We start from the raw sequence: 26,255 nt of genomic DNA, 5'->3' as shown, positions 1-26,255 counted from the left end.
TTTGTCGAACTTTTAAACTGCTGGCTTTGGCAGCACCGACATAACTCAACAGATGTTATCATGACATGAAACAGAAAAATAGAACTTAGCAAAAGAACATCTGTACATGCACAGACCTGAACTGAGCAAGGGTTTGAAAACATATGGATAAAGAGGTTATCAAAATTATCATTCATTCATTTCTTATTAAATGACTTATTTGGTAGTAATTTCTCGGGTGGCTGTAGAGCAGGTTGGTGGTTCCATCACCAGGTCCTCCTGTCCACATACTGAAGAGTCCGATGGCAGGCGAGCATCTTGCAGCTCTGCTACCATTTTTGTGTGAATGTGTGTAAATGGATGAATGGGAGGAACTTTGTAAAGTGCTTTGAGATGTACTGATATTGATGAGCTTGCTCAATAACAGGCTGCCAGGCTTCTTTCTGTAAGATAATCAAATTTCTAAATGAATTAATTAAAATTAATATGAATGTCTAAGAAGCCTCACTGAATGGTTCATCCAGGAACAAACACGAACACACACACACACACACACACACACACACACACACACACACACACACACACACACACACACACACACACAAAGTCTACTGATGTGATACCAAACAAAAGCTGATTGAGCAGCTGCCTGTGTGTTGTCCCTGAAGCCGTGCAGCGGCTTTGAAGCCCACAGAGAGGTCCGGTTCACGCGGGCCACGGGGGAGTCGGAGTTTGATTGGCGAGTTGCTAATGTAATTAATGAAATCAGCGTCAGAGCAGGCCTGTGAGAATGGATCAATTCAGCTTTGATCAGCCACCCGTTACGTTCAAGCTCAAATGGTTTGGTAAAAAAAACTGTAAACATGTCAGCTGACCTACATAATCTGCTTCATATCTGACCTGCTTTAGTCATCCCATAAACACAATTAAAACAATGAACAGAATGAGGAGGGCTTACACTTGTTATCTGAAGGACGCCTTCCCTCGAAGATATGAAAGTACTGGATATTCCTTTACCAGAATGTCTAACAGGCACTCACTGAAAGTGGAGTAATGGGACTCTATTTGTAAAATCACATTTAAGTTATGAAATGGTGGACCAACAGAACCTCATCAGTAAGAGAGGAAACCATGTCCGCAGAGACAGCAGACACAAATGTGCGTGAGAGAGAGAAGGGGAACAATAAAGTCCCAGTGAGGTCAAGTGAATGCCTCGGAGCAGCCATCAGTCCTGCATAATGTATTCATGTCCAGTAAACGGGACTTTCCCACATCCTAAAGCCTCCATTTATGGCAGAAAAATAGAAACTCACAGTTTGGTAATGAACCCACGTTTGTCCACATGTCTGAAACCTGACATCACCAACTTTGAAGGGGTGTTAGGGCAAGAATGAGGGGTGGGCCCCGACGGAGGTAACCCCACACATGACCCCTGAAACCTGGAGCCCCAGAAACTGAGCTTTCTCCACTGGAATCCAATTATTGAAACATAATTATTGTACTGAAGTGGTTATCAGCCAAACAAATTGTGACAAGTTTGGGGCACTTAAATTGAATGAATTGATGAAACCAAAACCTAAGTGCTAAATTAGCAGACAAAAGTCTGATTCCGAGGCACCATAAAAGAAAGTCAGAAAAAAAGGAAAGTGAACAAGGTAAAAGCAAACTGAGTGGCATTATTCTAAACAGGAATTTTTCTTTTTGACGGTGTTTTCACAGTGCAGTAGTTTACCTGCCCTCTACATCACTAATGATCCGCCCACATCAGTATCGATCCGCCCACATCAGTATTGATCCGCCCACATCACTATTGATCCGCCCACATCAGTATCGATCCGCCCACATCAGTATCGATCCACCCACATCACTATTGATCCGCCCACATCACTATTGATCCGCCCACATCAGTATTGGTCCGCCTACATCACTATTGATCCGCCCACATCAGTATTACTCTGCCAACATCCCTAATGATCCGCCTACAACACTATTGATCCGCCCACATCCCTAATGATCCGCCCACATCACTAATGATCCGCCCACATCAGTATTAATCCGCCTTCATCACTATTGATTCGCCCACATCAGTATTGATCCTCCCACATTATTATTGATCCGCACTGCTCTGAGTGACATGAAACTTTAACCGTTAGTTTCTGAACATTAGTTCAGAAGATTTTAGATTGAAATTTTGGAACCCACCCACAACTATCAGCTGGTAATGGTTACTTTAAATTGTTAAACGATGTGCATATGATTTAGATGACTGTGTGTGGCTGCATTCTGTTTTCATATTGGAACCCCAACACCTTAACCTCGAGCTTGATAGGAACTTTCTGGGTGTTTCGACAGGTCGATCACATTTCAGCCCTTTACATGCAAAAGACTTGTGGCAACAAACATTGTCAGCATCGACTGTAGTGAAGAGCAGCCACACTGTTGAACATTTCAGACACAGATCAGATGAGAGTGTCGTCCTGTGGGAGAGATTAAAAATAATTAAAAATACTGAAATGGATCGCCAAATGAACTTGGGTGGCCATCAATTTACCCGGTCTGCCCGCACATGTAAAGTAAATGGTAAACACTGCCAGGCATTTACTATCAACCAACTTTATTGATTCCTAATATATGTTGTCTGTGCTATACTAGACATTTTGTGTTGTTGTGTTAAGTTAGAAATAAAGTTGCTTTGTGAAGTAATTTAGCTTTTATTTACTTTTGATTGCTTGACAAGAAGCCTGACTTTAACAGAATCATTACGGTTACAAACCAGTTAGTCAGTGTGACTATTAATAAGCTCATCTGAGCAGTGGAGTCATTCCTGTTTTAGCTTTTTTTTCTCTGTTGTGACTCTCTCTCCAGGCGAGAAGCCATGCTTTGGCTGGTTAACTCATGCTGCTTAACTGACATAATGAACTCCCAGCTGGACCTCAGCCAGCAATGAGGCCATGGAGCTCTCTGTTACTCCCATTCAGTCTCTCTGGGTTTATGTCATTAACTATTCCTTCCTCCCTTCCTTCCTTTTTTCCTTCCTTCCAGTGCATCTGTCTTTGTCCTACCAGCCTCCCCTCTCCTCCCCCTCATCATGGCATGAATAGATTTCTATGACCCTCATTTGTAGAATATCAGCCCCCCTCCTCCCTCCATCTACTTCTCCATCTATCCTTCAATCCTCCTTCATCACCGTTTGCCCCCCTGCCCGAAATATCTGTCAGCTGCCAGCCAAGTAAAGGATGGGAAGAAAAAAATAAAAGGCAGGACTGTTATGATGTCGACATCCGACCTCAGGAAGAAAGAAAGCATTCCGCTCTATTTCTTTCTCACATAAAAAACACAGGAAAAATGGAAAAAAGAAGCGAGTGTGCCGTTGGACTAACACAAGCACTAGATTTTATTGGGAGATGATCAACATAATAAAAGTGATTAACTGATGTACTTTACAGAAATAATATGGGTACTAGTCTTTTTCTGTTTTTTTTTTATCAACTTCATTCCACTAACAGATAAGACGCAGCTTGTAATTGTACACACTTCTTTACATTTGAGCACGTTAGATGAGATTTAGAACAATGTCCTCATAAATTCATAAACAGCCTAAAAGATTTTGAGGTGACAATTGAAATAATAACTGGGGAAGGCTGTGACTCAGTCGGTAGAGTGGGTTGCACACTAATCGGAAGGTTGGTGGTTTGATCCCCAGCTCCTTCTGTCCACATGCCTAAGTGTCCTTGAGCAAGACACTGAACCCTAAGTTGCTCCCGATGTTGTACCATCGGTGTGTTGTAAGTCGCTTTGGATAAAAGCGTCAGCTAAATGAAATGTAATGTAATGTAACTGAAAGTGATGGTTGAAATGAACTTAAATGACAGCTCGTTGTAAAAAACAGGAGGAGGTAGACCAACACTGTCTCAGTGGTCCAGCTGGGCCATTGGACTAACTAAGAGAGCCTTGAAAAGAGGAAACTCAGTTGATGTGACATCTGGGACATGGAGTGATCTCAACCAAGTTTTGTCATCAACTGCCCTAATAACCTCTTACTCACACCCCAGAACCTGAATAAACTATGAACCTCACCCAAGGGTGTTTCACTTCACGGCATAATTCAGTTCTAAAACAGCTGGAATCTTGCAGCAGATGTGAATCACTGCAAATACTATCCCACAAACATCAGCAGTAAAATGCTAACTTCACACCGTCTGTTCCAGCAGGGAAATCTCCAGAGTACCACAGAACATCAAAGGATGAGAGCATTCTGCAGTATGATCAGGGTTGGAAGATGCAAACAGACATTGAGACTACAACATTGTTCTATGGTCCACAACAGCTAAGCTGGAATATGTTCTGGGACTGACAGTACAATGTGGCTTGAAAGAAGCTTGTCATAGGAAAAAGACCAGGTACTCCGAACAAAAGCACATTGGGAACTAAAGCGGCCCAGAATATGAACACGATTTGAATTATTTCCCCTGTAGAAGTGAAATAAAGGGGAGTCGTTGCTACATACACTGAAAAAGATCAAGGAATCATGTCCTTGTCAAGCGCTGCAGACAAAAGCAGCGATTGGGTTTGGATTAAAAAAAAAATACAACTGGACTGCAAAATGAAAACCGAAGGTCATGGAGCTAAGGGGAGTGACGTGGGACACCAGGTATCACTCCTTCTGAGGATCCAACAATAAGATGGAGGATGCCCACCTGATGACCCCAAGGTGTTCAATTCAATTCAACTTTATTTACAGTGGTGTGATAAAGTGCTTGCCCCCTTCCTGATTTCCATTTTTTTTTTGCATGTCTGTCACACTTAAATGTTTCAGATCATCAAACAAATTTAAATATGAGTCAAAGATAACACAAGTAAACACAAAATGCAGTTTTTAAATGAAGGTTTTTATTAAGGGAGAAAAAAAAATCCAAACCCAAATGGCCCTGTGTGAAAAAGTGTTTGCCCCCTCCTGTTAAAACATAACTGGTTTATCACACCTGAGTTCAATTTCTCGAGCCATACCCAGGCCTGATTACTGCCACACCTGTTCTCAATCAAGAAATCACTTAAATAGGACCTGCCTGACAAAGTGAAGTAGACCAAAAGATCCTCAAAAGATAGACATCATGCCGAGATCCAAAGAAATTCAGGAACAAATGAGAAAGAAAGTAATTGAGATCTATCAGTCTGGAAAAGGTTCTAAAGCCATTTCTAAAGCTTTGGGACTCCAGCGAACCACAGTGAGAGCCATTATCCACAAATGGAGAAAACATGGAACAGTGGTGAACCTTCCCAGGAGTGTCCGGCCGACCAAAATTACCCCAAGAGCGCAGCGACGACTCATCCGAGAGGTCACAAAAGACCCCACGACAACATCCAAAGAACTGCAGGCCTCACTTGCCTCAGTTAAGGTCAGTGTTCATGACTCCACCAGAAGAAAGAGACTGGGCAAAAATGGCCTGCATGGCAGAGTTCCAAGATGAAAACCACCGCTGAGCAAAAAGAACATTAAGGCTCGTCTCATTTTTGCCAGAAAACATCTTGATGATCCCCAAGACTTTTGGGAAAATACTCTGTGGACTGACGAAACAAAAGTTGAACTTTTTGGAAGGTGTGTGTCCCGTTACATCTGGCGTAAAAATAACACTGCATTTCAGAAAAAGAACATCATACCAACAGTAAAACATGGTGGTGGTAGTGTGATGGTCTGGGGCTGTTTTGCTGCTTCAGGACCTGGAAGACTTGCTGTGATAAATGGAACCATGAATTCTACTGTCTACCAAAACATCCTGAAGGAGAATATCCGGCCATCTGTTCATGACTTCAAGCTGAAGCCAACTTGGGTTCTGCAGCAGGACAATGATCCAAAACACACCAGCAAGTCCACCTCTGAATGGCTGAAGAAAAACAAAATGAAGACTTTGGAGTGGCCTAGTCAAAGTCCTGACCTGAATCCTATTGAGATGCTGTGGCATGACCTTAAAAAGGCGGTTCGTGCTGGAAAACCCTCCAATGTGGCTGAATTACAACAACTCTGCAATGATGAGTGGGCCAAAATTCCTCCACAGCTGTAAAAGACTCATTGCAAGTTATCGCAAACGCTTGATTGCAGTTGTTGCTGCTAAGGGTGGCCCAACCAGTTATTAGGTTTAGGGGGCAAACACTTTTTCACACAGGGCCATGTGGGTTTGGATTTTTTTTCTCCCTTAATAATAAAAACCTTCATTTAAAAACTGCATTTTGTGTTTACTTGTGTTATCTTTGACTAATATTTGAATTTGTTTGATGATCTGAAACATTTAAGTGTGACAAACATGCAAAAAAATAAGAAATCAGGAAGGGGGCAAACACTTTTTCACACCACTGTATATAGCGCCAAATCACAACATAGGTTATTTCATGGCACTTAACACATTAAAGTCCTTACAGCAAGACTTTGCAATATTATGCAGAGAAACCCAACAATTCAACAATTCCCACATATCCATCCCACCGTCAACATCGAGATGCCAATTTACCATCTGGATTAAAACATCAAGTCCAATTAGGTCTACGAACATTTAGTGTACTGAAAATGTCTCTGAAGGACAAAATGTAAACAGAGCTATCATGAATTGAGACAAATAATGTTCTCTCATTAGGTGTCTAACTAAGGTGATTCATGTGGAAATTACTTTAAGACAAACCTACCATCAGGTCATCTCATGTATACTCCGTAATTAACTTTCTCTAATTTTAGAGGAATTAAAAATGGATGTACAACACCAGGCTCACTGTAATGTCTGTCTGTGTTAGTATGGTTTGGTGTGTGTGTGTGTGTGTGTGTGTGTGTGTGTGTGTGTGTGTGTGTGTGTGTGTGTGTGTGTGTGTGTGTGTGTGTGTGTGTGTGTGTGAGAGTATGTGCCAGCTGACTGTGTGTGTATGTCTGTGTGATGCAGAGCATGATCCTCATTCAGGACTACATTTAATTCCAGGATTATCCTTCATCTGAACAACAGCTGGGATTGGGATTATGGATTGAGGTGGTGGTGGTGGGGGGTGGGGGATGGGTGCACTGGAGAGTTTAAAGGGGCATTTATGGAATCTCCTTAACAGGACAGATTGAATTGTATGGCATGTGCCCCTGACAACACATAATCCTGACCCAAATCATTTCTTAAAACTTTAAAGTATGCTGCCATTGAACAGGCACTTACAGGTCAAGGACATTCATTTCACAGACAATTGAATGTGTCTCTAAGAGCACTTCCAGATCCATCAGCTCAATGATCAGTCTGCTATGCGTGCCAATAAAGTGGTGGACAAAACTGATTTCATAATCTGCTTTTTAAATTACATCTGTTTCTAATTCTGGGTCAAACATGACTTCATTCTGCAACTTCAGAGCTGCATTTCAACTGCAACAATAAGATTTTGGAATTCATTACAAATCTGATTTAGAGCCACGTACCAAAAAGATTACAAACAAATATATAAATCCTCTTTTTGTCTTAAAATTTTCTGGGAAGAAAAAAAATCAAGTGTAAACAAAAAACACAAGCGAGGTTTAGATTTTTTTGAAACACAACTGAACTGGAAATACATTTACCTTAAAAGTGCAATACAATCTTAATGTACGCTACTGGGGGAAAAAAAAAAATGGTTCTGTGACCCACAACATACAGTTTGTACAAAGTAATTGAAGGACCCTTTTAAAAGTATATTGTATGTTGCCACTGACAATCCCATCTCAATGCCCAACAATGTAAATAAGAAATACCAAAAACCGGGAGAAATTAATAAAAGTGATGGTCAGTCACACAGCAGCTGCTGCAGCAGTATTATTAACATTCAGTGTTGTTAGATGCTGCTGCGCTCCTCACTCTTCTGTACTACTCAATAAAACATGTTTTTAACAAAACAAAACTGATTAACAATGTATTTAAAAATGGGCTATTTTAGACTGCAGATAATTAAATAGGATGTAAGTTTGACTTTAAATTAAAAAACTGAAGTGGGAGTTTACAGGGAGAATACCTACAGAACCGGCACCTCCTTCCACTTCACAGCTTTATCTGTTATGAGAAATCAGAGCATGAGGGTTATCTAGTCTTGGGCGGATTTATGACAAATTTATAATAGAAAGCCTGCAGTGCATTACAAACCGGGATATGAGGTTGACCAATATCGATACGAAATCACCAGATTTAATCTTATAATCCAGGCACAATCCCTTCAGAACGTAAAAAGACTCAATTACACAAAAGATGTAAGGGATTAACTCGTCACTTCCCCTGATTCACAACAGGAATCCAGCTGACCTCCGGTGCCAACCATATATCTTATCTACTCTTCTTTAAAATGAACAGCTGGAGGAGTTTAGCACTGCATCCAGAGATGGTGCCAGAGTCTCATTTTGTGCTTAACGTATCATGCAGCACAGGACGGTGAATGTGGAGAGCCCAGTTCCCTTCACTGCACCCGACGTTCCCACATTTTTCCCTTTCCATCGAAGAGGTGAGGAGAGAAACAACAACAACAACAAAAATGTGCATGTGAGCAGAGGAGAGACATATTGAACTGCCCATCTGAAGCGATCATTCACGTCTGGTGACGACAGCACAGCTGGGTCATTGGGGTTAGCACTGAAATCAGTTATGGGAGTTGTCATGTACTGTCTCTGCAGTGAAAACACTGCTGTTATTATCAGCACTGTGTGGCTGTTTAGAGGTCATGGATCACAGATGACAACTGATCCAGAATGTGTCAATACCATCTAATCTAGCAGTTTGCAGTCAAAAGTATGAACATGGAAAAAAGTGTGCGTGTGTGTATGGGGGGTGGTGGGTGAGGGGGGGGGGGGGTCAGGGTGTCACTGTGGTGATGGACACAGGCGAAATCCAATATGGCAATTGGAGGGAGAGAGACAGAGAGAGAGAGAGAGAGAGAGAGAGGAAGAGAGAGACTTTCTTGATTAGCCTGGTGTGCAATGAACTCTCATCTCTGTGTCACACACACACACACACACACACACACACACACACACACACACACACACACACACACACACACACACACACACAGGCTATGGGAACCAGGTCAGGCATGACCAGTGAGATGAGATAATCGACAACTGGTGCGGCTACTTTGGTCAACACCCTACAATATCACGTGTGTGTGCGTGTGTGTGTGACTCCCATATACTGGGTCAAACTAAGCTGGGGTCTAGTTGCTCTTTAAGACCTGTTAAAAATGAATTGAACATATCAAACTGCTGTCAGTCTTCCTGTCCCCTTCACCTGTCAGTCATGAACCTGGGATGCAGGAAACCCAACCTACCCGTGTCGTGCAATACAAACTGTGTGTGCATTTGTATACATAACATTGTCACATTGTTGGAATAGCTGGTGTTTGCTGGAGCATTAAAGTTTGGCCTGCAGCTCTGCAGGACTAAAAAGCTCCAGCTATGTTCCCCTTTCACACTCGTCCTTTATGAGTATCACACTGTTTATCACCACTATTTACAGACTGGCACAAATTGGATAAGTTCTCCTGCGCAGTGCCAGGATCAGCTGACCATCTTTCTGTTAGAACAGTAATGGTGACCGATAAGAATGTGTTGGTGATTTTGTTTTATTACTGGTGGGAAGCAACAAGATATCATAATCAAGAGGCAACCGACGGCAACATCACCCGTTGGTTTGTGAGCGACTATTATGAGGCCTCGAGTTCGGATATTGGCCGCCGCCATCTTGCTAGTCTGGAAGAGGAGCCAGAGGAGACCATATTTGAACAAGCTCTGACTCGATCCGATTGTAAACCCGACGATACGACATCCGACCCACTTATAGCAGAAGCCTGACTGCATCACAGGCCCCTCGATCAAACAGACACGTCCACAAATACAAAGTTTATTTTCTAATTATTGACGGGATTATTTTCTGCTGGACTGCTAGAAAACAAATAAGAAGGAGCGACTTTAGCTAACAACACCGAAATAGCTTGTGGAAAATTTTTATTCACTTTGTATTTTGGATTTGAAGTAGTTGCACTATTTGACTGCACAGTCCAGTTTTCATAACAACGCAAGTTGTTATTCTACAACAGTTAAAAATCCTATTTTCAGTGAATTTTATTGAATTACATCGGTGGGTGAGAATCACATTCCAGACCAACAAAGCAAAAACGACCCCATTTAGAGATCCTTGTGGAAAATGCAAAAAAATGGTAATAACTTAACCTACATCACTGTAGTGATAAGTAAAGCATCAGAGCTCTTCACTATAGAAACTACTGTTACACCCTGAATGGTTTTGGTCATTTTAATCTAATATCTGGGGTGGACGTCGTGGTGTCAGGTCACATGTCGAATATTTGGATGAGTGTTTCCAAATTCGAGAACAGGATGCTGCGTGAATCAATAAGAACAGACGCTTTTGACTTAAATTCACTAAAACCAGCTCGTTATCGTGTAAAACATGATTCCAGTTGCAATAATATAGTATTGAATATGAATATGGAATTATTGAATACTTTACCACTGTTTGATCGTGTTATTGGCACACCAAGCACTCTTGATGTTGATGATGTTACTTGTAATTAAAAACGGTCTCTGAACCCCTCATGGCCGGATAAGGAAACAGAATAACGCCACACGATAATGAGGATTCATAACTTTGAAGAATTCTAAGAATATTAAAATAGTTTTCAAATATTTGAAAACTCATATTCTTCATAGTCTTCTGTGAGTGTTTTGTTGTGGTGTTTACTCACAACTCAAGAACCAGCACCATCTCAGACGCCATCTCGTAGACCTGGTGGAGGTTGACCACCCGGGGACTGGCCGTGGCCAACTCCAGCACCGCGATCTCGTGGATGATCTCCATCCGGCAGTCCTGCCCTTTCCGTCTCTTCCTCATGAACTTTGCAGCGTACTCGTGACCCGTGCATTTCTCAACACACTTTCTGACCACGGCAAACTTTCCCCTGAAAAGAAAAAGAGGACCATCAGAAATATACAACAGCTGTGTTTACCTTACTCGCTACGAGGAATCAACCGATTTTGACTGTGAAGGTACCAGAGTAGGAGAAAAAAAAAAAAGAGAGCTGCAATACAGAAATTCACCCATCTGAACTTGCTGGAAGTCAAGGGGTTAATTTTATTTTACTCATGGTTCATGCACCAATTTATTATGTTTGATGTGTAATTGAGATTATTGGGATTATTCTATGTTTCTTCTTTAGTTGACAGCAATGACACTGATTTAAGTCAGTTTAATCATGAATAATGAATCATCGGACTGTGTTGTAGCAATGTCAGTAGTTCTTTTAATATTGTCACCCATGGAAACAACAGCCCAATCTACAAAAATAAGATCCAAGTTATAATTAAACAAGCAAATTTGATACTTAATTTCAGCACTTTTTCAAAACAGAAAATGAAAAATAATTTACAGGATAATAAAAAAGAAAGAAAAAGAAGAGACCAAAAAAAAATATGATAAACCATAATAACAGCTCTGTCAGACTGTATTGACTTGAGCTAAAGGCTACGTTTGGGGCTAAAATGCTTGCACTGACAATGCTAACATCCTGGGAGCATATTAATAGAGCTTCATATCCAAAGAGTTGCTCCTGGTGACCAAAGTCTCAGAAAACAATGCAGCAGTGATGACTCAGGTTTGTTGCAACCCTCCATCAGCTGATTGATCACACAGACAAAAACAGAACTTCCACAGCCTCACATTTGATTTCCCCTGGATTTTACTGTCCATTCTGTGCAATTAGCTTTTTTTTTTTTCTTTTTATCAACCAATCACACCTTTTAAAAGGGTGCTTCATACCCAACAACAGGATAACTACACCTCCTCACTGACGTAAAGTTTATGTCCCTCCCTCACTCAGAGATGCTCTGAGAAGTTCACTTAATCTCTCCGGAGGTATATGACTCCTTCTAGAAGTTTTTACCCTAAATTAGGAGCTCCCAAAGAGGATCTCGGAAGGTTTATGAATACGGCTCTTTTACATTACATTACATTTAGCTGACACTTTTATCCAAAACGACTTACAATAAGTTCATTTCAACCATGAGGATACAAATTCAGAACAACAACAATCAAGAAAGTACAATTTTCTTCAAGAAAGCCAAACTTCAAAGTGTTATAAGTAAGTGCCATTTTAAGTGTTACTAAAGTGCTACCTATTCAAGGTAAAGTCTCTTGGTTAAACATATTTTGTAAAGAAAACTGTGCATGTTATTGGCCCTGCTTCCCTTTCTCTTTTATTATGAATGGTTCAGCATGACCCAGTTTTCTGGCAGACTGCAGGATGGTTTCATGTGAAGACGATGTGTACACGCTGCCCATCCTGTGATGCAGTTGGTGATGGAGATGACAGGCCCACATCGTGCCATCCCTCTAGCTAATGTTGGCAGTCAATGTTTTCCAATAATTATCAGCAGCACCCTCGCCGAACCCAAATGATCCACTGCTCTTCCTGCTTCCGTAATAGAGCTTGGACTCATTCTGTCTTCATATGAACTATTATAGGGAATTAAGCATAGGAGAGAGAAAAACTTTTGTCTTTGCAGTTCATACATGGCTTATACTGCTTGAAACAAAGTTTTTTCCAACTGTGCAGTTGGAAGAAAGACAAAACTCTGAAACACAATCCTTCAAAATGTATCTCTGTCTTAGTCTGTTAGCCACCAAAGGGTAATACAAAGGGTAATGAAGATTTTCATTGAAATACAGTCGTGAATGAATTTGTTGACACACTTCACCAGAAAAGTTGTGTAATTTAAAGTTTTTTTTTTTTTTTTTTATGTATACCTGCATTTCTTTGGTTTGTCACAGAGTAAAAATAAATTTTTGCTTCTTCTACAAAGGTTATTTTAAAATGGCCTGGACAGATGTGTTGGTACCATCAAAACAAATATATCAAAAGAACATGGAACAGAGAAAGTAGAGTAGAGATTTGTCTGAGGAATTCATAGACAAGCATGTTAAAGTTAAAGGCTATAAAACCATCTCCAAACAGCTTGAAGTTCCTGTGACCACTGTTGCAAATACTATGAAGAAGTTTAAGGTCCATGGGACTGCAGTCAAACTGCCTGGATGCAAAATAACAATCTGTTGAATCAAAAATCTAAAGCAAAGTCAAATTTTTATTAAATATGTAATAAACAATGACGGAGGCCAAATACTTATGTCAATTTCAAATGATTTCAAAGAAGAAGGGTACATGTGTAACCGAGCCCGTGGCCCACTGATCCAACAAATGTCCGTTACATTCTCAGCGACATGCTGTTTCAGACATGCTGACCTGAGAGGGTTTCAAGCAAGGCCAGTATAATTTCAGTAAGAAGGTTTTTAAGATATTAATTATGCAAAGCTGTGCCAGTAGACCCCCACAATAACTATAGATCAAAAAAACATGCAATGCATGTCCCCTTTGTTCATAAGATATCAATAAATCTAACTTTCAGAACTGAATCAGGACATTTAGTATTTAGAGCGAGCCACTTTTGAAAAATAAATAGCAGTTGTCGTGTGAATACCTATCCAATCAGCTTTTGATATTGTCCGCTGCTGTGTATTTATTCATTTATTTGTTACATATACTGTATATCATTTGAAGCTGAATGTGATTCTGTGTTATCTCATTTTCAGGTTGTGAACATTAATTTCCATTTAAACTACATCTGCCTCCTCATTTTTTGAGTTTTAGTGATCTAAAATTTAATTAAATTTCAAAAGCTGAACTCATAAAAGTTTGAGAGATTTGAAATTCAGATTAAAACGGTAAATTCAATACTGGACTTAAAATTGCAAAAATAATGTTTAAAAAAATAGATCTAGAAATGTTGTTTATTCTTAAAAGTAACAATTCCCCTTCATTTTCATCCACAGCCTTTTTTTTTAATCAATCTTTTATTTTTGGGGATAGTGGTGTCATAGCTATATGTAATAAATAACAGTACAACCCCTTTTTAAAAATAAAAATAAAAATCACAGAGCCTCTTTGAATTGCTTTAGTTATGATGTGAAAACTCACTCTAAAAACTGGTAGGACAAAGAAGAAACCTTGTCCGGGCAAAAAAAGACAGCAACTGTCCTTCACATGGCTGACACAACAATTTACACTAACCTTGGTAATTCATACAGCACAGCCATATAATATTCCTGGTTGTCAAGGTGCTAATGGAAGGAGAATGCCATTTTGAACCAGCAACGGTTTCAATGCCAAGGTCGCACCGGACCGAGGCCCAAAAAAGAACAAGCAAGGTTATTAAAGGAAACTCTGGAGATATTAATATTTAAGCTCAGAGGTGTGAATCAGGATTCCCATTATGTGCATCACGTAGACTGTGAAAATCAACATCAATCAGCATTTCAGATTTTCTAATTATCAGCTCATATTCAGTTTGTTAGCGTTAATCAGGCTAACTTCATTTATGTTAATGTAGAGTACTTTAATATGATTAAAACCCAAAAATTACTCTTGTAGTTATTTGTAACTTTAGTTATTCACAAATACTGAACCTAAACATAAGGAGGTTACATAAGGAGTTCGATAGGATTCAGCCTTGATAAGTGCTTTTAGTTTTGATAAAATGCTATTGAAAGCTAAACCTATACTTTTTAAATACAGTCAAGTGCTTACTTACCAATTCAACTGATCTGCTTTTACAATATGCTGTACTGTAGCAATAACGTTTACATTTTCACACATGAAGCCTTTTCTAGTTCTATGGATTTTTTTTTTTTTTTTTTGTCAAACGGTCTCTGAAATAAATAACTACATCAACTCATGCTTGGAGCAATTTCCATTGTGTACCATAACAATGTGATCAAACAGCTTTGCAGAAGCATCTTATCATGATGGTAGGTTGAAAGCTGGTGTGGGCAATATACGATATTGTATTGTATTTATATATGAGACTAGACATTGTAGTGATATGGTTTAATTGTTGTCCTTTCCTGGTTTTAAAGGCTGCATTACAGAAACATGATGTAACATATAGTTTCTGTCTACAATCTGTTTTAGCTCCTTCCATGTAGATACTCCCATGTATGCAGTCCTGTACATAGTATTTAACAACTCCAATACCTGCATAGGTCTGGGTTGGGCAAGCAGGCACATGTTTTTGTTGTTTTTTTACTTAATTTTTTTTTTTTTTTTTTTTATATTGTATTTATGTATTTCATTTATACTTGATATTTCCCATGTGTTGCACCGACTTGGTCTGTTTTTCTCAATTTCGTCATACCCTGTACAATGACAATAAAGAAATCTAATTCAGATTATTTTATATTATTGAGAGAACACAGTTTAGTTTACAAAGGATGCAGACAAGAGTGTTATGATAATTTGGTGCTACAGGGGCAGTTAAAATATGAATCGGAATCAGAATAAGCTGGCCTGCAGAACATGAACAAAATAGATACCCAAGACCAATACCCAAGTTGTGACATTAAAACACAATGAGAAAGACTGTGTGGAACCTGGAAGGACTTGTATGAGAGTACAGAGTATGAGGAGCAGCTCTGGGCCTGCAGCGCTGGACTGGGCTGCTTCATCCTCAGCTGGACTCATGTGAGAGTCATGGGGCTGATGCTGCCGGGAGCTATGCATTCCAACACTGACAACATTTCCTGCTTGTTAGATCAGACATCACAGCAGAGACTTGTTACAGATCAACTGCTGCAACTATCTTCTCCTTTTAAAATTCTTTTAATAAACTACATTAGAAAAAAAAATCACTTATCCTCGATCTGATTGATCATTTGGCAGTTATGAATCCATACCCCAGAGACAGAGGCAATATGTACTATCTGAACAACAATAAGGAATCACATACAGTACAGTGACAACTTTCCTAAATGTAAATGATGTGAATCAGGAATGTCCCACTCACTTTACAAGCCTTTCATTCGGTGTTAAATTTGGACAAACATTGCACTCAAATCATATAATACTAAAATACAATTCCTATTGTCATTTATACATTGTCGGCCACCTTGAGAAGAGCTGTTTGAGTCACTTTGAATGTAGTAAACTGGAACAAAAAGATTTGGTTTTTAAATAGTGAATCTGACAGTAGTGATCTTTCAAATTTTACAGTTGTGTTGTTCTGTTGCAGTTTAATGTCTTTCCTCTGTTTACATTGGAAATGATTGTAAATGCGAAACAAGTTGTTGTTGTGACAAACCCTGAATGGAGTAGAAATGTTCTTAAGTGGTGCAATGCAAACGCTGACATAACTGTGCACTGCAGGAACAGGTCCAACAGATTTTATAGGTGGCAAATCTGACAATATTGTTGTCAGTTCTATAGAAACCTTTCAGCACAGACAGAACAGGTCTCCATGGATCCCAGATACATAATCCAGTTCATAACTCTGGTTTGTTTCAATTTCCAAAGGAAATACATTTGTATTCAATAAAGGTTATTCTCAAGGTTACAAATACAAACTGGCCTTCTTCCAACCTGCAGTCTAAAACATATTCAGCTTCTTATGATGTGTAACAGAGAGAAGCCTCGAATCCTCTCGGTGGAGAAAATAATAGTTGATCTACTAACTACTGTCCTCTACTGAATTTGTGTTAATTAACAAATAGCTTTAACAGTCAATTAAGCAGTTTGGCAAACAGTCCAGACATTAGTGGTGACAGCAACGTCTGGGGAACATTGGACTGTTACTTTTCCTGCAGGTTAAAGGTAATGACTTAATCAGTAAGCTGGTTTATTTACACGTGAGATGTTCTGTGCATATTGACGTGGTTATTTACTTACGTGTCATTGGTCTACCTGCATATAGAGTGAATGAAGTGGTCACGTGACATGCATATGTGGAAATGCATGATAATGCCAGGTGTGAGCAGACGTACTTTAAACTGTCCACTTGTGATCAGATCATGGTAATGCTAGGTGTGACTGGGACATGAGGAGTGTGGTTGAACACACTAGATTAAGTTGGTCAGTTCCTTGGCACTCAAACATTTACAGTACATTATGTCATCACTGTAAAAAAAACCACAAATATCTGTCACAGGAGTCACTGATCTATGAACAATCATTTCTCATTTTGCACTGTTGGAAGAATCCTTTTAGATATCACATCATATTGGCAATCATATGAATACATCTAACATTCAGCATGTGTTGCTGTGAATTACAATTGTGCAAAACCATCAATTATTCTTTTATTACCTACAAAGGTCGATTCAAAAGTTCCAAGAATGCTCCGGTTGCGTGTTAACAGCGCTCAGCACCACGACATGCTTAGAGCAGAGAGAAGCTGCAACCTTCATGGGTTAGTACTGCAAGTTTTGTTGTTCGATCAAAATCGGCATCTGAGTTACACATGCTATTGTGAGCAAGGGTCCGGGTGCGACTGTGATTTTTTTTGTTTTTTTTACTTAAACTTCAGCAGATAGCACACAATTAAAGTTTGGGACAAACTCTGGAAATCAGCAATCTAGACCCTTTAAATGATTCAGGAAGCCTAACCGGGTGGGTTGTCTTTGACCTTCATGGGGTTGAACAACGTCAGTGTTTCATTGTTAGAGTTCCCCCCGACTGAAGAAAATGCAAAAAACACGCACATAATAACTGAATGTTCGCCCAGTAACTTTTATTCATTTATTTAGTGCCCGTGCACCCGTTTCTGCTCGGTGTCAGTCACTGATTTATTTTTATATCACATATCATGCTAATTTCTGTCCTGTTTCTCCGCTCTGTCGTGGTCTGTGTCTCGCCCACTCAGACACGCAGCAGAGCGAACACACATGAACGGTACTTGAGTTAATGACAACTGCACTCTACTTGATTGAGAAAAAAAAAAGCGCGCAATAAATGCCAACGTTCAACTATTAAAAGACAAACCTCGACTCCAGACTGCTCAAAATCAGACCAAAATATAATTTTTTTTTTTAAAATGCACCCTACCGGTATTTACCAAAAGTAGCAGTGCTGCCGCTGATCAAGCCAGCAATCCAACTCAGAGCTGCAGCCCCAAAAAGGACAGAGACATCTTCGCTGTCAGTCCTCCTGGCTTTAGGTAATAAAGCCAGGAGTAAAAAAAAAAAAAAATCCCACAAACACGAAAGTAGTTCATGTTTTCATTTCTATCTCTAAGCACAATGTCTTAACATCCTGTTTCACTTAGTTATGCTGTTTCCAGCCAGAAGGAAAGTATTGGTCAAATTCACTCAACATGAAAATTTGACATGTATGAATGATTTTGGGCTTTACTGTATGTTAGTGTCAGTGACTAAGATTTTAAAGAAACGCTACATCCATTACAGAATAGAGTGTGTTTTCGGCCTACTGCAGCTTCAGCTGTCCTTTCATTGGACTCTCTGAAGGAGGTTGTTTATGGTGCAATACGATGCCTTCCTGTTACAGTGACTGCTTTGAGCACTCATGAAAACTCAAAGAGGTCTTTCTATCCATTGGACGGAGTGCCTCTGGCATTTCCTTTTCATTCTGTCAACCCTTCATTTATTCAAACATGCATATATTGTAGTGAACTGGGTAGAGGGCTGATACCAACAGTTACTGTACAACACTTGGTTTTGTCCACTGTCCATCACTCAAACTCACTTTGACGTTTTGGTCCTCAGACCTTCATTCGGGAAAATTCACAGACAAAACATATAAAAAATGAACTATATTACAGGAGAATAGACTGAAGTTGGATTACAGAAATGTAAAATAAGAGGAACAAGTAGTGGATATAAGAGAGGGAGGATGAAGAAGATTTTCTGAACCAGATGTTGTAATTGAGGATTTTTATGATGAATAAATTCACTAATTATTTTATCCATTAGTCTCGGTTAGATAAAAACAAAATAAAAATGTCACCCACTGTAACACATTTTCTGTTTTATCAGATAAACAATCAAAATCCCAAAGATGTATTTTTTAGTCACTGAACAAAATTCACATTGGACAAGCAGGCAGCATTAAATGTCTGACATTTTCATTCAAAAGTTGACTTAAATGCTTAATCTATGGTCAAAATCCTGGCAGATACATTTTTCTAAGCAGACTGAAGTAGCATTAATTAATAGATGTCCCAGCAGTGAGTGCGTCACTGTGCAGGGGTGTTCTCATTTCTGTTCAAATCAAAGATGTGCTTCTCAGACCCTTTGAACACTTTTAAACAACCATCAAACTCAGAAAAATGAGATAAAACACTAAAACCTCTGAATGAAAAGTTTGATAGTGCCAGAGCAGTCACTGTTTCCAGAACAAAAGCTGAAACTCAAAATCCTGCAAATTGTCAGTCCACAGAGTAATGCAGCTCGACCATATTCAGTTTGTGATGTCACAAACGTGCATGTCATATGTCCGTTCTCAGCACAGCCCAGGGACAAACCTTTCACGGGGAAGAAAACACCACGCGGTCATTCCACTCGACCAGAGAAGACCTGCGGTTGGACTTGGACTCAGAAAAAAGTCAGCCAACCTGAAAAGGAGGGTCACTGATATCAATGTGCCTTAAAGACACAAAGCAGCCTGTTCTTGGAAGACACGGTTAAGAGAGGAGCTGTAAGATTAAGATATTGAGATGAAAGCTACAAAACTATCCTCTTGTGAATATCAAGACTTCAAATAAAAAAAACACCCTAAAAGTGTAAGCTATGACACTTTTAGTTCTATCTGAATGAATATGAAGAGAGGAGATAAATTGTCTGTATAGCACTTTATTCACACACTAATGAGGCTGAGCTGCCATACAAGGTGCTCACCATCAGGGATACATTCAAACACATTAATACACCAATGGTACTCCATTGGAAGCAACTTGGGGGTTCATTATCTCGCCCAAGGACACTCCGGCATATGGACAGGAGGAGACGGAGGATTGAACCCCCAACCTTCTGATTAGTGGGCAACCTGCTCTCCCATTTGAGCCATAGCCATCTCATAAAAAAAAAGGTTTCCAATTCACTGACTGTGCCAGAGAATACATCGACCTCACAGTCCATCCCTTTCCAGAATATTCCCCTTTAACTGTTCTGATATCCCACAAACGGTGCTGAAAGAGGAGAGCTGTCAAAGAATACTGACTGGCTGGTGATTACACTGAGTAAAGTGAAGAGAAAGGAGAGAGGGAGGGAGTTACAGAGTGAAAGAGAGATATTGCTGCAAGCCTGTACTCGATCCACGCATACTGGCGGCTACACTGGTCAAATACTTAAATACCATGTAATGTAGCTGCGAATGTATTCTAACAAAATCTTTGACAAATTAATTTGTAGAAACATGTTTCATGGAAAATCATGGTGACAGTGGGTGTGCCCGGCACTAGATGGTAGACGTGTTCATGCGTGTTTTTTTGAAACTACTCGGAGTCACTGTGCCGTGGTTGAGTGAGTTCTGTTTTACAAGGTCTTTATTGGACTTTGTTTTAGACAAACATGTCTAAGAAGCAGAAGCACAGTTAGTTATTAAAAGTCAAATTAGGCTATTTATTTTTGTTTTTATTTGAGCAATCCCTCTGAACTGTTGTGGTTTAAAGACCCCAGGAAGCCCGTTTGGGTCCGGGCGTGGTCGGGCCTGGAAACAGCAGAGAGATGCTGTTTGGTTTGGGAGTCTGGGCCTGCTCTTTAGAAACCATTACTGGGCCACCGCAGCCTTTTCTAAAGCAGCATCAGCACATTTCCAAAGCCAGCAGCCTCATTCACAGACTACACCCTGAACGAGATGGCCTTTGTGCATGTGTGTGTATGCATGTGTGTATGCACATGGACCAAGCCAGAGGTGTTAGCACAGTCACAATTCATGTAAAGAAGCAGTGTAATTGAAGGTGGATGGATATGGAGGGGTTGGGGGCGGGGGGGGGGGGCTTTATGCATCGATGACTTCAAATAGGTTGCGGCACGTAGTAGATGCAGCAGTCTTCCTCAGTTTAACTGGCACGAGCAGTTCAATCATGCTTAGACATCTTTGAACTCAGTTTCCACATTCAAGTCCTGTATGTATCCACTGTAAAGTAAGAACTCCTTACAAGCTGCAAACAGTCTCCATCACTTTGTCGAGCGGCCTCATGTCACAACGTGCAAACGAGCGTCATTTATGTTGCAGTCGGTGACATGATGGCTATGATATTGTGACAGACATGTATGGTAAAGTGTGAATTCATATCAGTGCTGTAGCTGATATACAACAGTAGTTGGCAAGAGGAAGCCCTTCCTCATCCTCATCTTGACTGGATTCATGTCTCCAGAGGAGATGGGGTGAGTTGAAAATGAGCATGTATGTGGGTAATAGACCAGCCTCCTGCAGTTACAATCCCGTCCACAGGTATATCTTTCTCTTTTAAAGTGGATCTTTATTATCATAGAAACAACTGCTTGCCCTTCATTTTCTTTTCTTTTTTCCCTTCTTCTATCAGCTCAGTGTAGCATTTGGCTTTGGTGTAAAGGTGTTTTTGTGGAATTGATAAAATAAAACATGCAAACACCAACAAACAGGGAATACATCAAAAACGAAACATCCCATAAGAGGTCATCAAATGTTTTTTGTAATATCTTTTTGGAGTATTTTCTTCAGCCTACATTTGTTAACACTTTGTTACAACTACAAGTGTTTTCTGTGATTTCTGACCTGATTTGTAGACATTGTGATGGATGACATGGAGACATTGATATTCGCTACAAATTTATGTTACACTGAATGACATTAATATGCTTTTAAATGTGTTTTAAGATGTGATTTCTTGGAGCGTGAACTTTGCTTCATGCAACCCCCTCCTAAACTCTCCTATAGCATTCTAAGGCTTTTGGCTTTGTCCTGCAAAATGTCCATTTCAGACCATAGCCTGTGATTTCCCAACATTTAAGGTGCCACCTGGATTAATGTGTTAATGTTTAAATACTTTAATCCCCCACCTCACCTTGTACAGTTCATCTTGGGAGTTCCTGTATTAGCTACACAGCTCCATGGCAGTGGTTCCTTGGTTGGATCCACGTGGCCCGTGGAGGCTGACTGCAGCCTCATTGTTGGGCTCTGTGACAGACTGCTGGGCAGCCGTGGATGCATTTAATGAAGTAAAGATTTCCACTGGCTCGGGGCCAAACAATGTGACAAGCATCAACGGATTCCCCGTGTGCACACCGGGGCCGGATGAAAGTGTGCCAACTCCCGTCAATTTATTGTCACCAAATATGTCACTCAAGTCAAAGCCAGACACACATTGGCATGATGACCTCAATTGAATTGCTGCTCTGAAAAAATAAAAATAAAAATGGATTAGCTGGCAACAGTGTTGGTGCTCCCAATCCCTGGTGCCATCAGCCATCAAGCATGTACTGCAGGATGAATAAAGTTCTGGGTGGAAACACTGTGTATTAATCGCTCTTTGGAAAAAGTTTAAAAAAAAAAGAAGAAAATACAGAAAATGAGAAAAGTAGAAATGGTTGTAACCATGGAGCATTAGGACGGGCTCTTAGTCTGATTGCCTCGTTTCATGTGCAATCACTAAAGCTCTTCCCGGGACCATATGGGCTAATAAGTGAGGGTCCACGTCTGTCACTAAGACCCACCATGGAAAAAGCTTTGGGTCTTAACCATATGACTGCCTCGCCATTGTCGTAGACACTAAAGGAGCTTGGCTGAGGACCATCTGGGACTCCCACTGCAGAGACGTATTGGAGGGTATTACCTTAAACCCCAAATCCTCACCAAAGTAGTTTTGGGCCATTTCTGTGCGCGCACAAAACACAGTTTTGAGAGGAACATTTCTGGTTTTGATTGTCCCTTTTTTGGTAGTCAATAACTTTCGCAAGTTGAATTGGACTTTGTGGGCGGGATCTACGCTGATGGAAGAGACGAGAGTACTTATTGGTGGGTTTGACTTGGATCCACAGCATGGCTTTACACCTCAATCCCACTGTAAACTATGAAACTTCAACTATTCACTCACCAACCATAGGGACCGGCACGGTTGAAGTTCAGTTTTTGATCTCAACCATGCTAATTCTCGTGTGCTGTTAGTGCATCCTACGTCACTGACTTTGGGCTGCCAGTCAAGACGAGATCAAGGTGGTGTCAAACTAATTAAAGGAAATTAAGAAAGACTTGGCAGCATGACTGTTTTTAACAATAATTTCTGCAAAACAATAAAAATGACTGTTAAGCAACAGAGAAGTGTTTAATTATTCTAAAAATTGTATTTATTTATATATTTTTCCATTTTATTTTAGATTTTGGAACGTTAATTTTCAGTGAACTAGCTATGTTGCATTTTCATAAAATGTCATTTCACATAACAAACATTGTATTTTGACCATCCAGATTCAGCAAGTGGCAAACAAGACATGGGGACTCTGGATGGGTATTAAGGCACTGAAGCATTTACTGTAGACTGTAAACTGTAGACACGCTGCACTGCTACATTCACTGCTGCATTAATTCTTCAAAGCGTCGTTACGGATACTGTAAACCTTCTTTAGAGATTTTGTCTATCGTGACATAATGGTATCATGCAGTTGCAGCAGATTGGTGATTTTTAATCTTACACTATGGATTTCAAAGCTCTTCTAACCTTGCTATGACTGAATGTCTACGTTATGTAGAAACTGGCAGTGTCGTAACGAAATGGACAAAAAAAATATAGATTTTAACTTTCAAAGTGAAAAAAAAAGTTCCAAGTATTTGGTATGTTTCTCCTTTATTTTGATATGAAGGACGCACACGTAAGTACTGACAATAGGAACGGATTTCTTGTGCAAATATAAGCTGAGGTGAGGTTTGTGTGGAGCTGGATTGTGCCGTTTGTAGGTCCAATGAGAAACTGGGGGGTCTCCCCAACAGTTAGGAGAGTCCGTGCAGGCATCTGTCCACATTTCAGTCGGGAAATGCCTCACCATGCACATCACACTCCAAACTTCATAGAGGCACGCTGATAGAATGCTATAATAAGGGTGATTTTTCTCCAAAGTAAATACTGCATTCAGTAAAATACTGTATCATGTCTACGTCCCAGCTTTAACTAAAACTCTTTTTGTACGTCTGATGATGTCCATATGTTCAGGTAAAAAGTCACAGTCACAACATACCAGCAAAGAGATGTGCATGGACAGACAAAGCCCAGTTTAAAGCAGAGCCTTTAATCTGAACAGGCCTCACGGATGGAATTCCACCATGAGTTCAGAAGGCTCAACCGGAGAACAGGCGAGAGTCAATCACAGCACGAACACGAAATGTCTGATCAAAGAACGGCAACCCCTTTATGTGTTATTACACTTATTAATCACCAGAACAATGTCCCGCTGAAAACTAAGCTGAAATCAACAGCTTCAGTGTTCTTGTTGAGCAAAGAGAAATAATCTGGTGTGATGACCTCTGGAAGCTCAGAGGTCAACTGGATCCCAAACCTACTCGGTGAGATTTGATTGCAACAGGAAGGTGAAGCTGTCGTTCTGCAGCAGCTGCCGGCAGACGTCTCTCAGCTCTGAGCATTCATGTGGAACACTGAGCTATATGAAAATAAGTCATAACTACTGGCCAATGGGACTCAAGCATTTCCTCTAGACACAAAACAACAGAGAAATGACACGTGAGGAAACGGTGCTTTGAAAAACACTGACAAAAAACTTCAAGTCTCTTCAGGCTTGAACCCCTGAAACTACACTCACCTATTTATTTACTAAGCACTTCATAAACATATGAGTCGATTGCCTGAAATTGAATCAACAACAGTTTAAACAGTCATTAAAGCAACATTATTCAACTATTTCACCTTAAAATAACAGCTACAAAATCCTTTTCTAGTATACTGACTTGTAATTGGGAGAATGACACCTCCAGGAGGAAGCTGGATCGGATTTTAGACGTTGGTGGAAAACTTTGCAAAAAAAAAGAGGCAGCGAGACGGACAACAAGCCGATTGCTGTTGGAACTCGTAAGTAATATTAGCTGTCTTGCTACAGTATGTCTAGTGATTGATTGTTGAGTCACTACATTGATCATAAGCCAAGTCAGACCATTTGAACAGAGGTTTAGCGGTTACCTGGCCATCACGATGTGATGTCAGCAATATGTATTGTTATATCAGTTTCAGACTGCATTATTCAAACGGAGATGGCTGTGACTCGCCTAGATGCGCTGAATGTCGCTCACAGCTTGTTTGTTTTTTTTGCTTTGAATACAGCCTGGTAACACGGCTGGTATTAGAGTTTGCACAGCCAATCAGCAATCAGTGTCGGTGTTTAACCGTGTTTATGCCGCCCCTCCCTTCACTGCGATTGGACAGCTGGTGACAGTGACAAAGTGCAGTGTTGATATGTTTTTTGATAACTCCTGCTGACTGTAAAAAAAAATTAAAAATATCCCCAAACATCCATCGCTGAGTGCAGAATAAATGCTCAGCACCTCGTCATTAAAACAATTTTTAAAATATACTGTACTCAGGAAGAAAACGCTTTGGTTGACATGAGCCTTCGGTGGTTGCAGCGGTGGCAGAGTGTCGGTGAGCCTTGTCACGTGCTGATTGGTTAAAATTAACTAGGATGGAAACTGCAAACGAGTCCCTATGGAGCGAGGCCAGACCCATATTCATGGAGTGAAAGTGGGTCTGGGTCGCACCGGGCTCGGCTGTGAGCCCAGAGTTGACCAGAAGAGAATGAAGCAGCGGCACGTCGTCTAATTCTAAAGCTTTAATTAGAAGTTGCATTTATTTATTTTATACTCGAGGGGAAACAGATACGAGTTTTATGATAGAACATTAAAGACATTAGTGTTACATATTTTTGTTGTTGTTTAATTTTTCTGTTATTTTGAAACTTGACAAAAATCTTATTTTCAGCATTGTTTTCTCTGCCGTACCAAAAACGCCCTGAACCGTGATCCCAGAACTGAGCGACAAACCAAAACCATACAATTTGTGTCGTGTTAAAATTTAGATCAAATACTTTACATTTTAACTAACAGTCACTGTGCTGTTCAGCCCAACCTTTAGAATGACATATTTACTATTTTAACAAGTTCTACCAAAATAAACTACAGGAAAGGAACTACATCAGATTGGTTCAAATCCTACTTATCAGATAGATTCCAGTTTGTCCATGTCAACAATGAGTCTTCCAGCCAAACAAGAGTTAGTTATGGAGTTCCACAAGGCTCAGTGTTCGGCCCAATACTTTTTACTTTGTACATGCTTCCATTAGGAGACGTCATCAGGAAGCACTGCATAAACTTCCATTGTTATGCAGATGACACTCAGCTATATCTTTCTATAAAACCAAATGAAACTAATCAGTTAGTAAAACTTGAAGCCTGTCTAAAAGACATAA

General features: G+C 40.1%; 1 protein-coding gene across 1 annotated transcript in view; it reads right to left on the bottom strand.

Moving 5' to 3' along the window:
• Positions 1-26,255, bottom strand: part of stk17a (serine/threonine kinase 17a) — a 42,407-nt gene that overhangs the window by 12,762 nt on the left and 3,390 nt on the right. The window contains exon 2 of the mRNA XM_069151259.1: positions 10,720-10,932. Within this exon, the coding sequence (XP_069007360.1) occupies positions 10,720-10,932 (213 nt within the window). The remainder of the gene's footprint in view (positions 1-10,719; positions 10,933-26,255) is intronic.

Source organism: Embiotoca jacksoni, unplaced genomic scaffold, assembly GCF_022577435.1.
Source record: "Embiotoca jacksoni isolate LCO1_2020_lvr unplaced genomic scaffold, fEmbJac1.0.p SCAF_17, whole genome shotgun sequence".
Taxonomy (NCBI): Eukaryota; Metazoa; Chordata; class Actinopteri; family Embiotocidae; genus Embiotoca; species Embiotoca jacksoni.
This window is presented reverse-complemented; position numbering and strand designations above follow the sequence as displayed.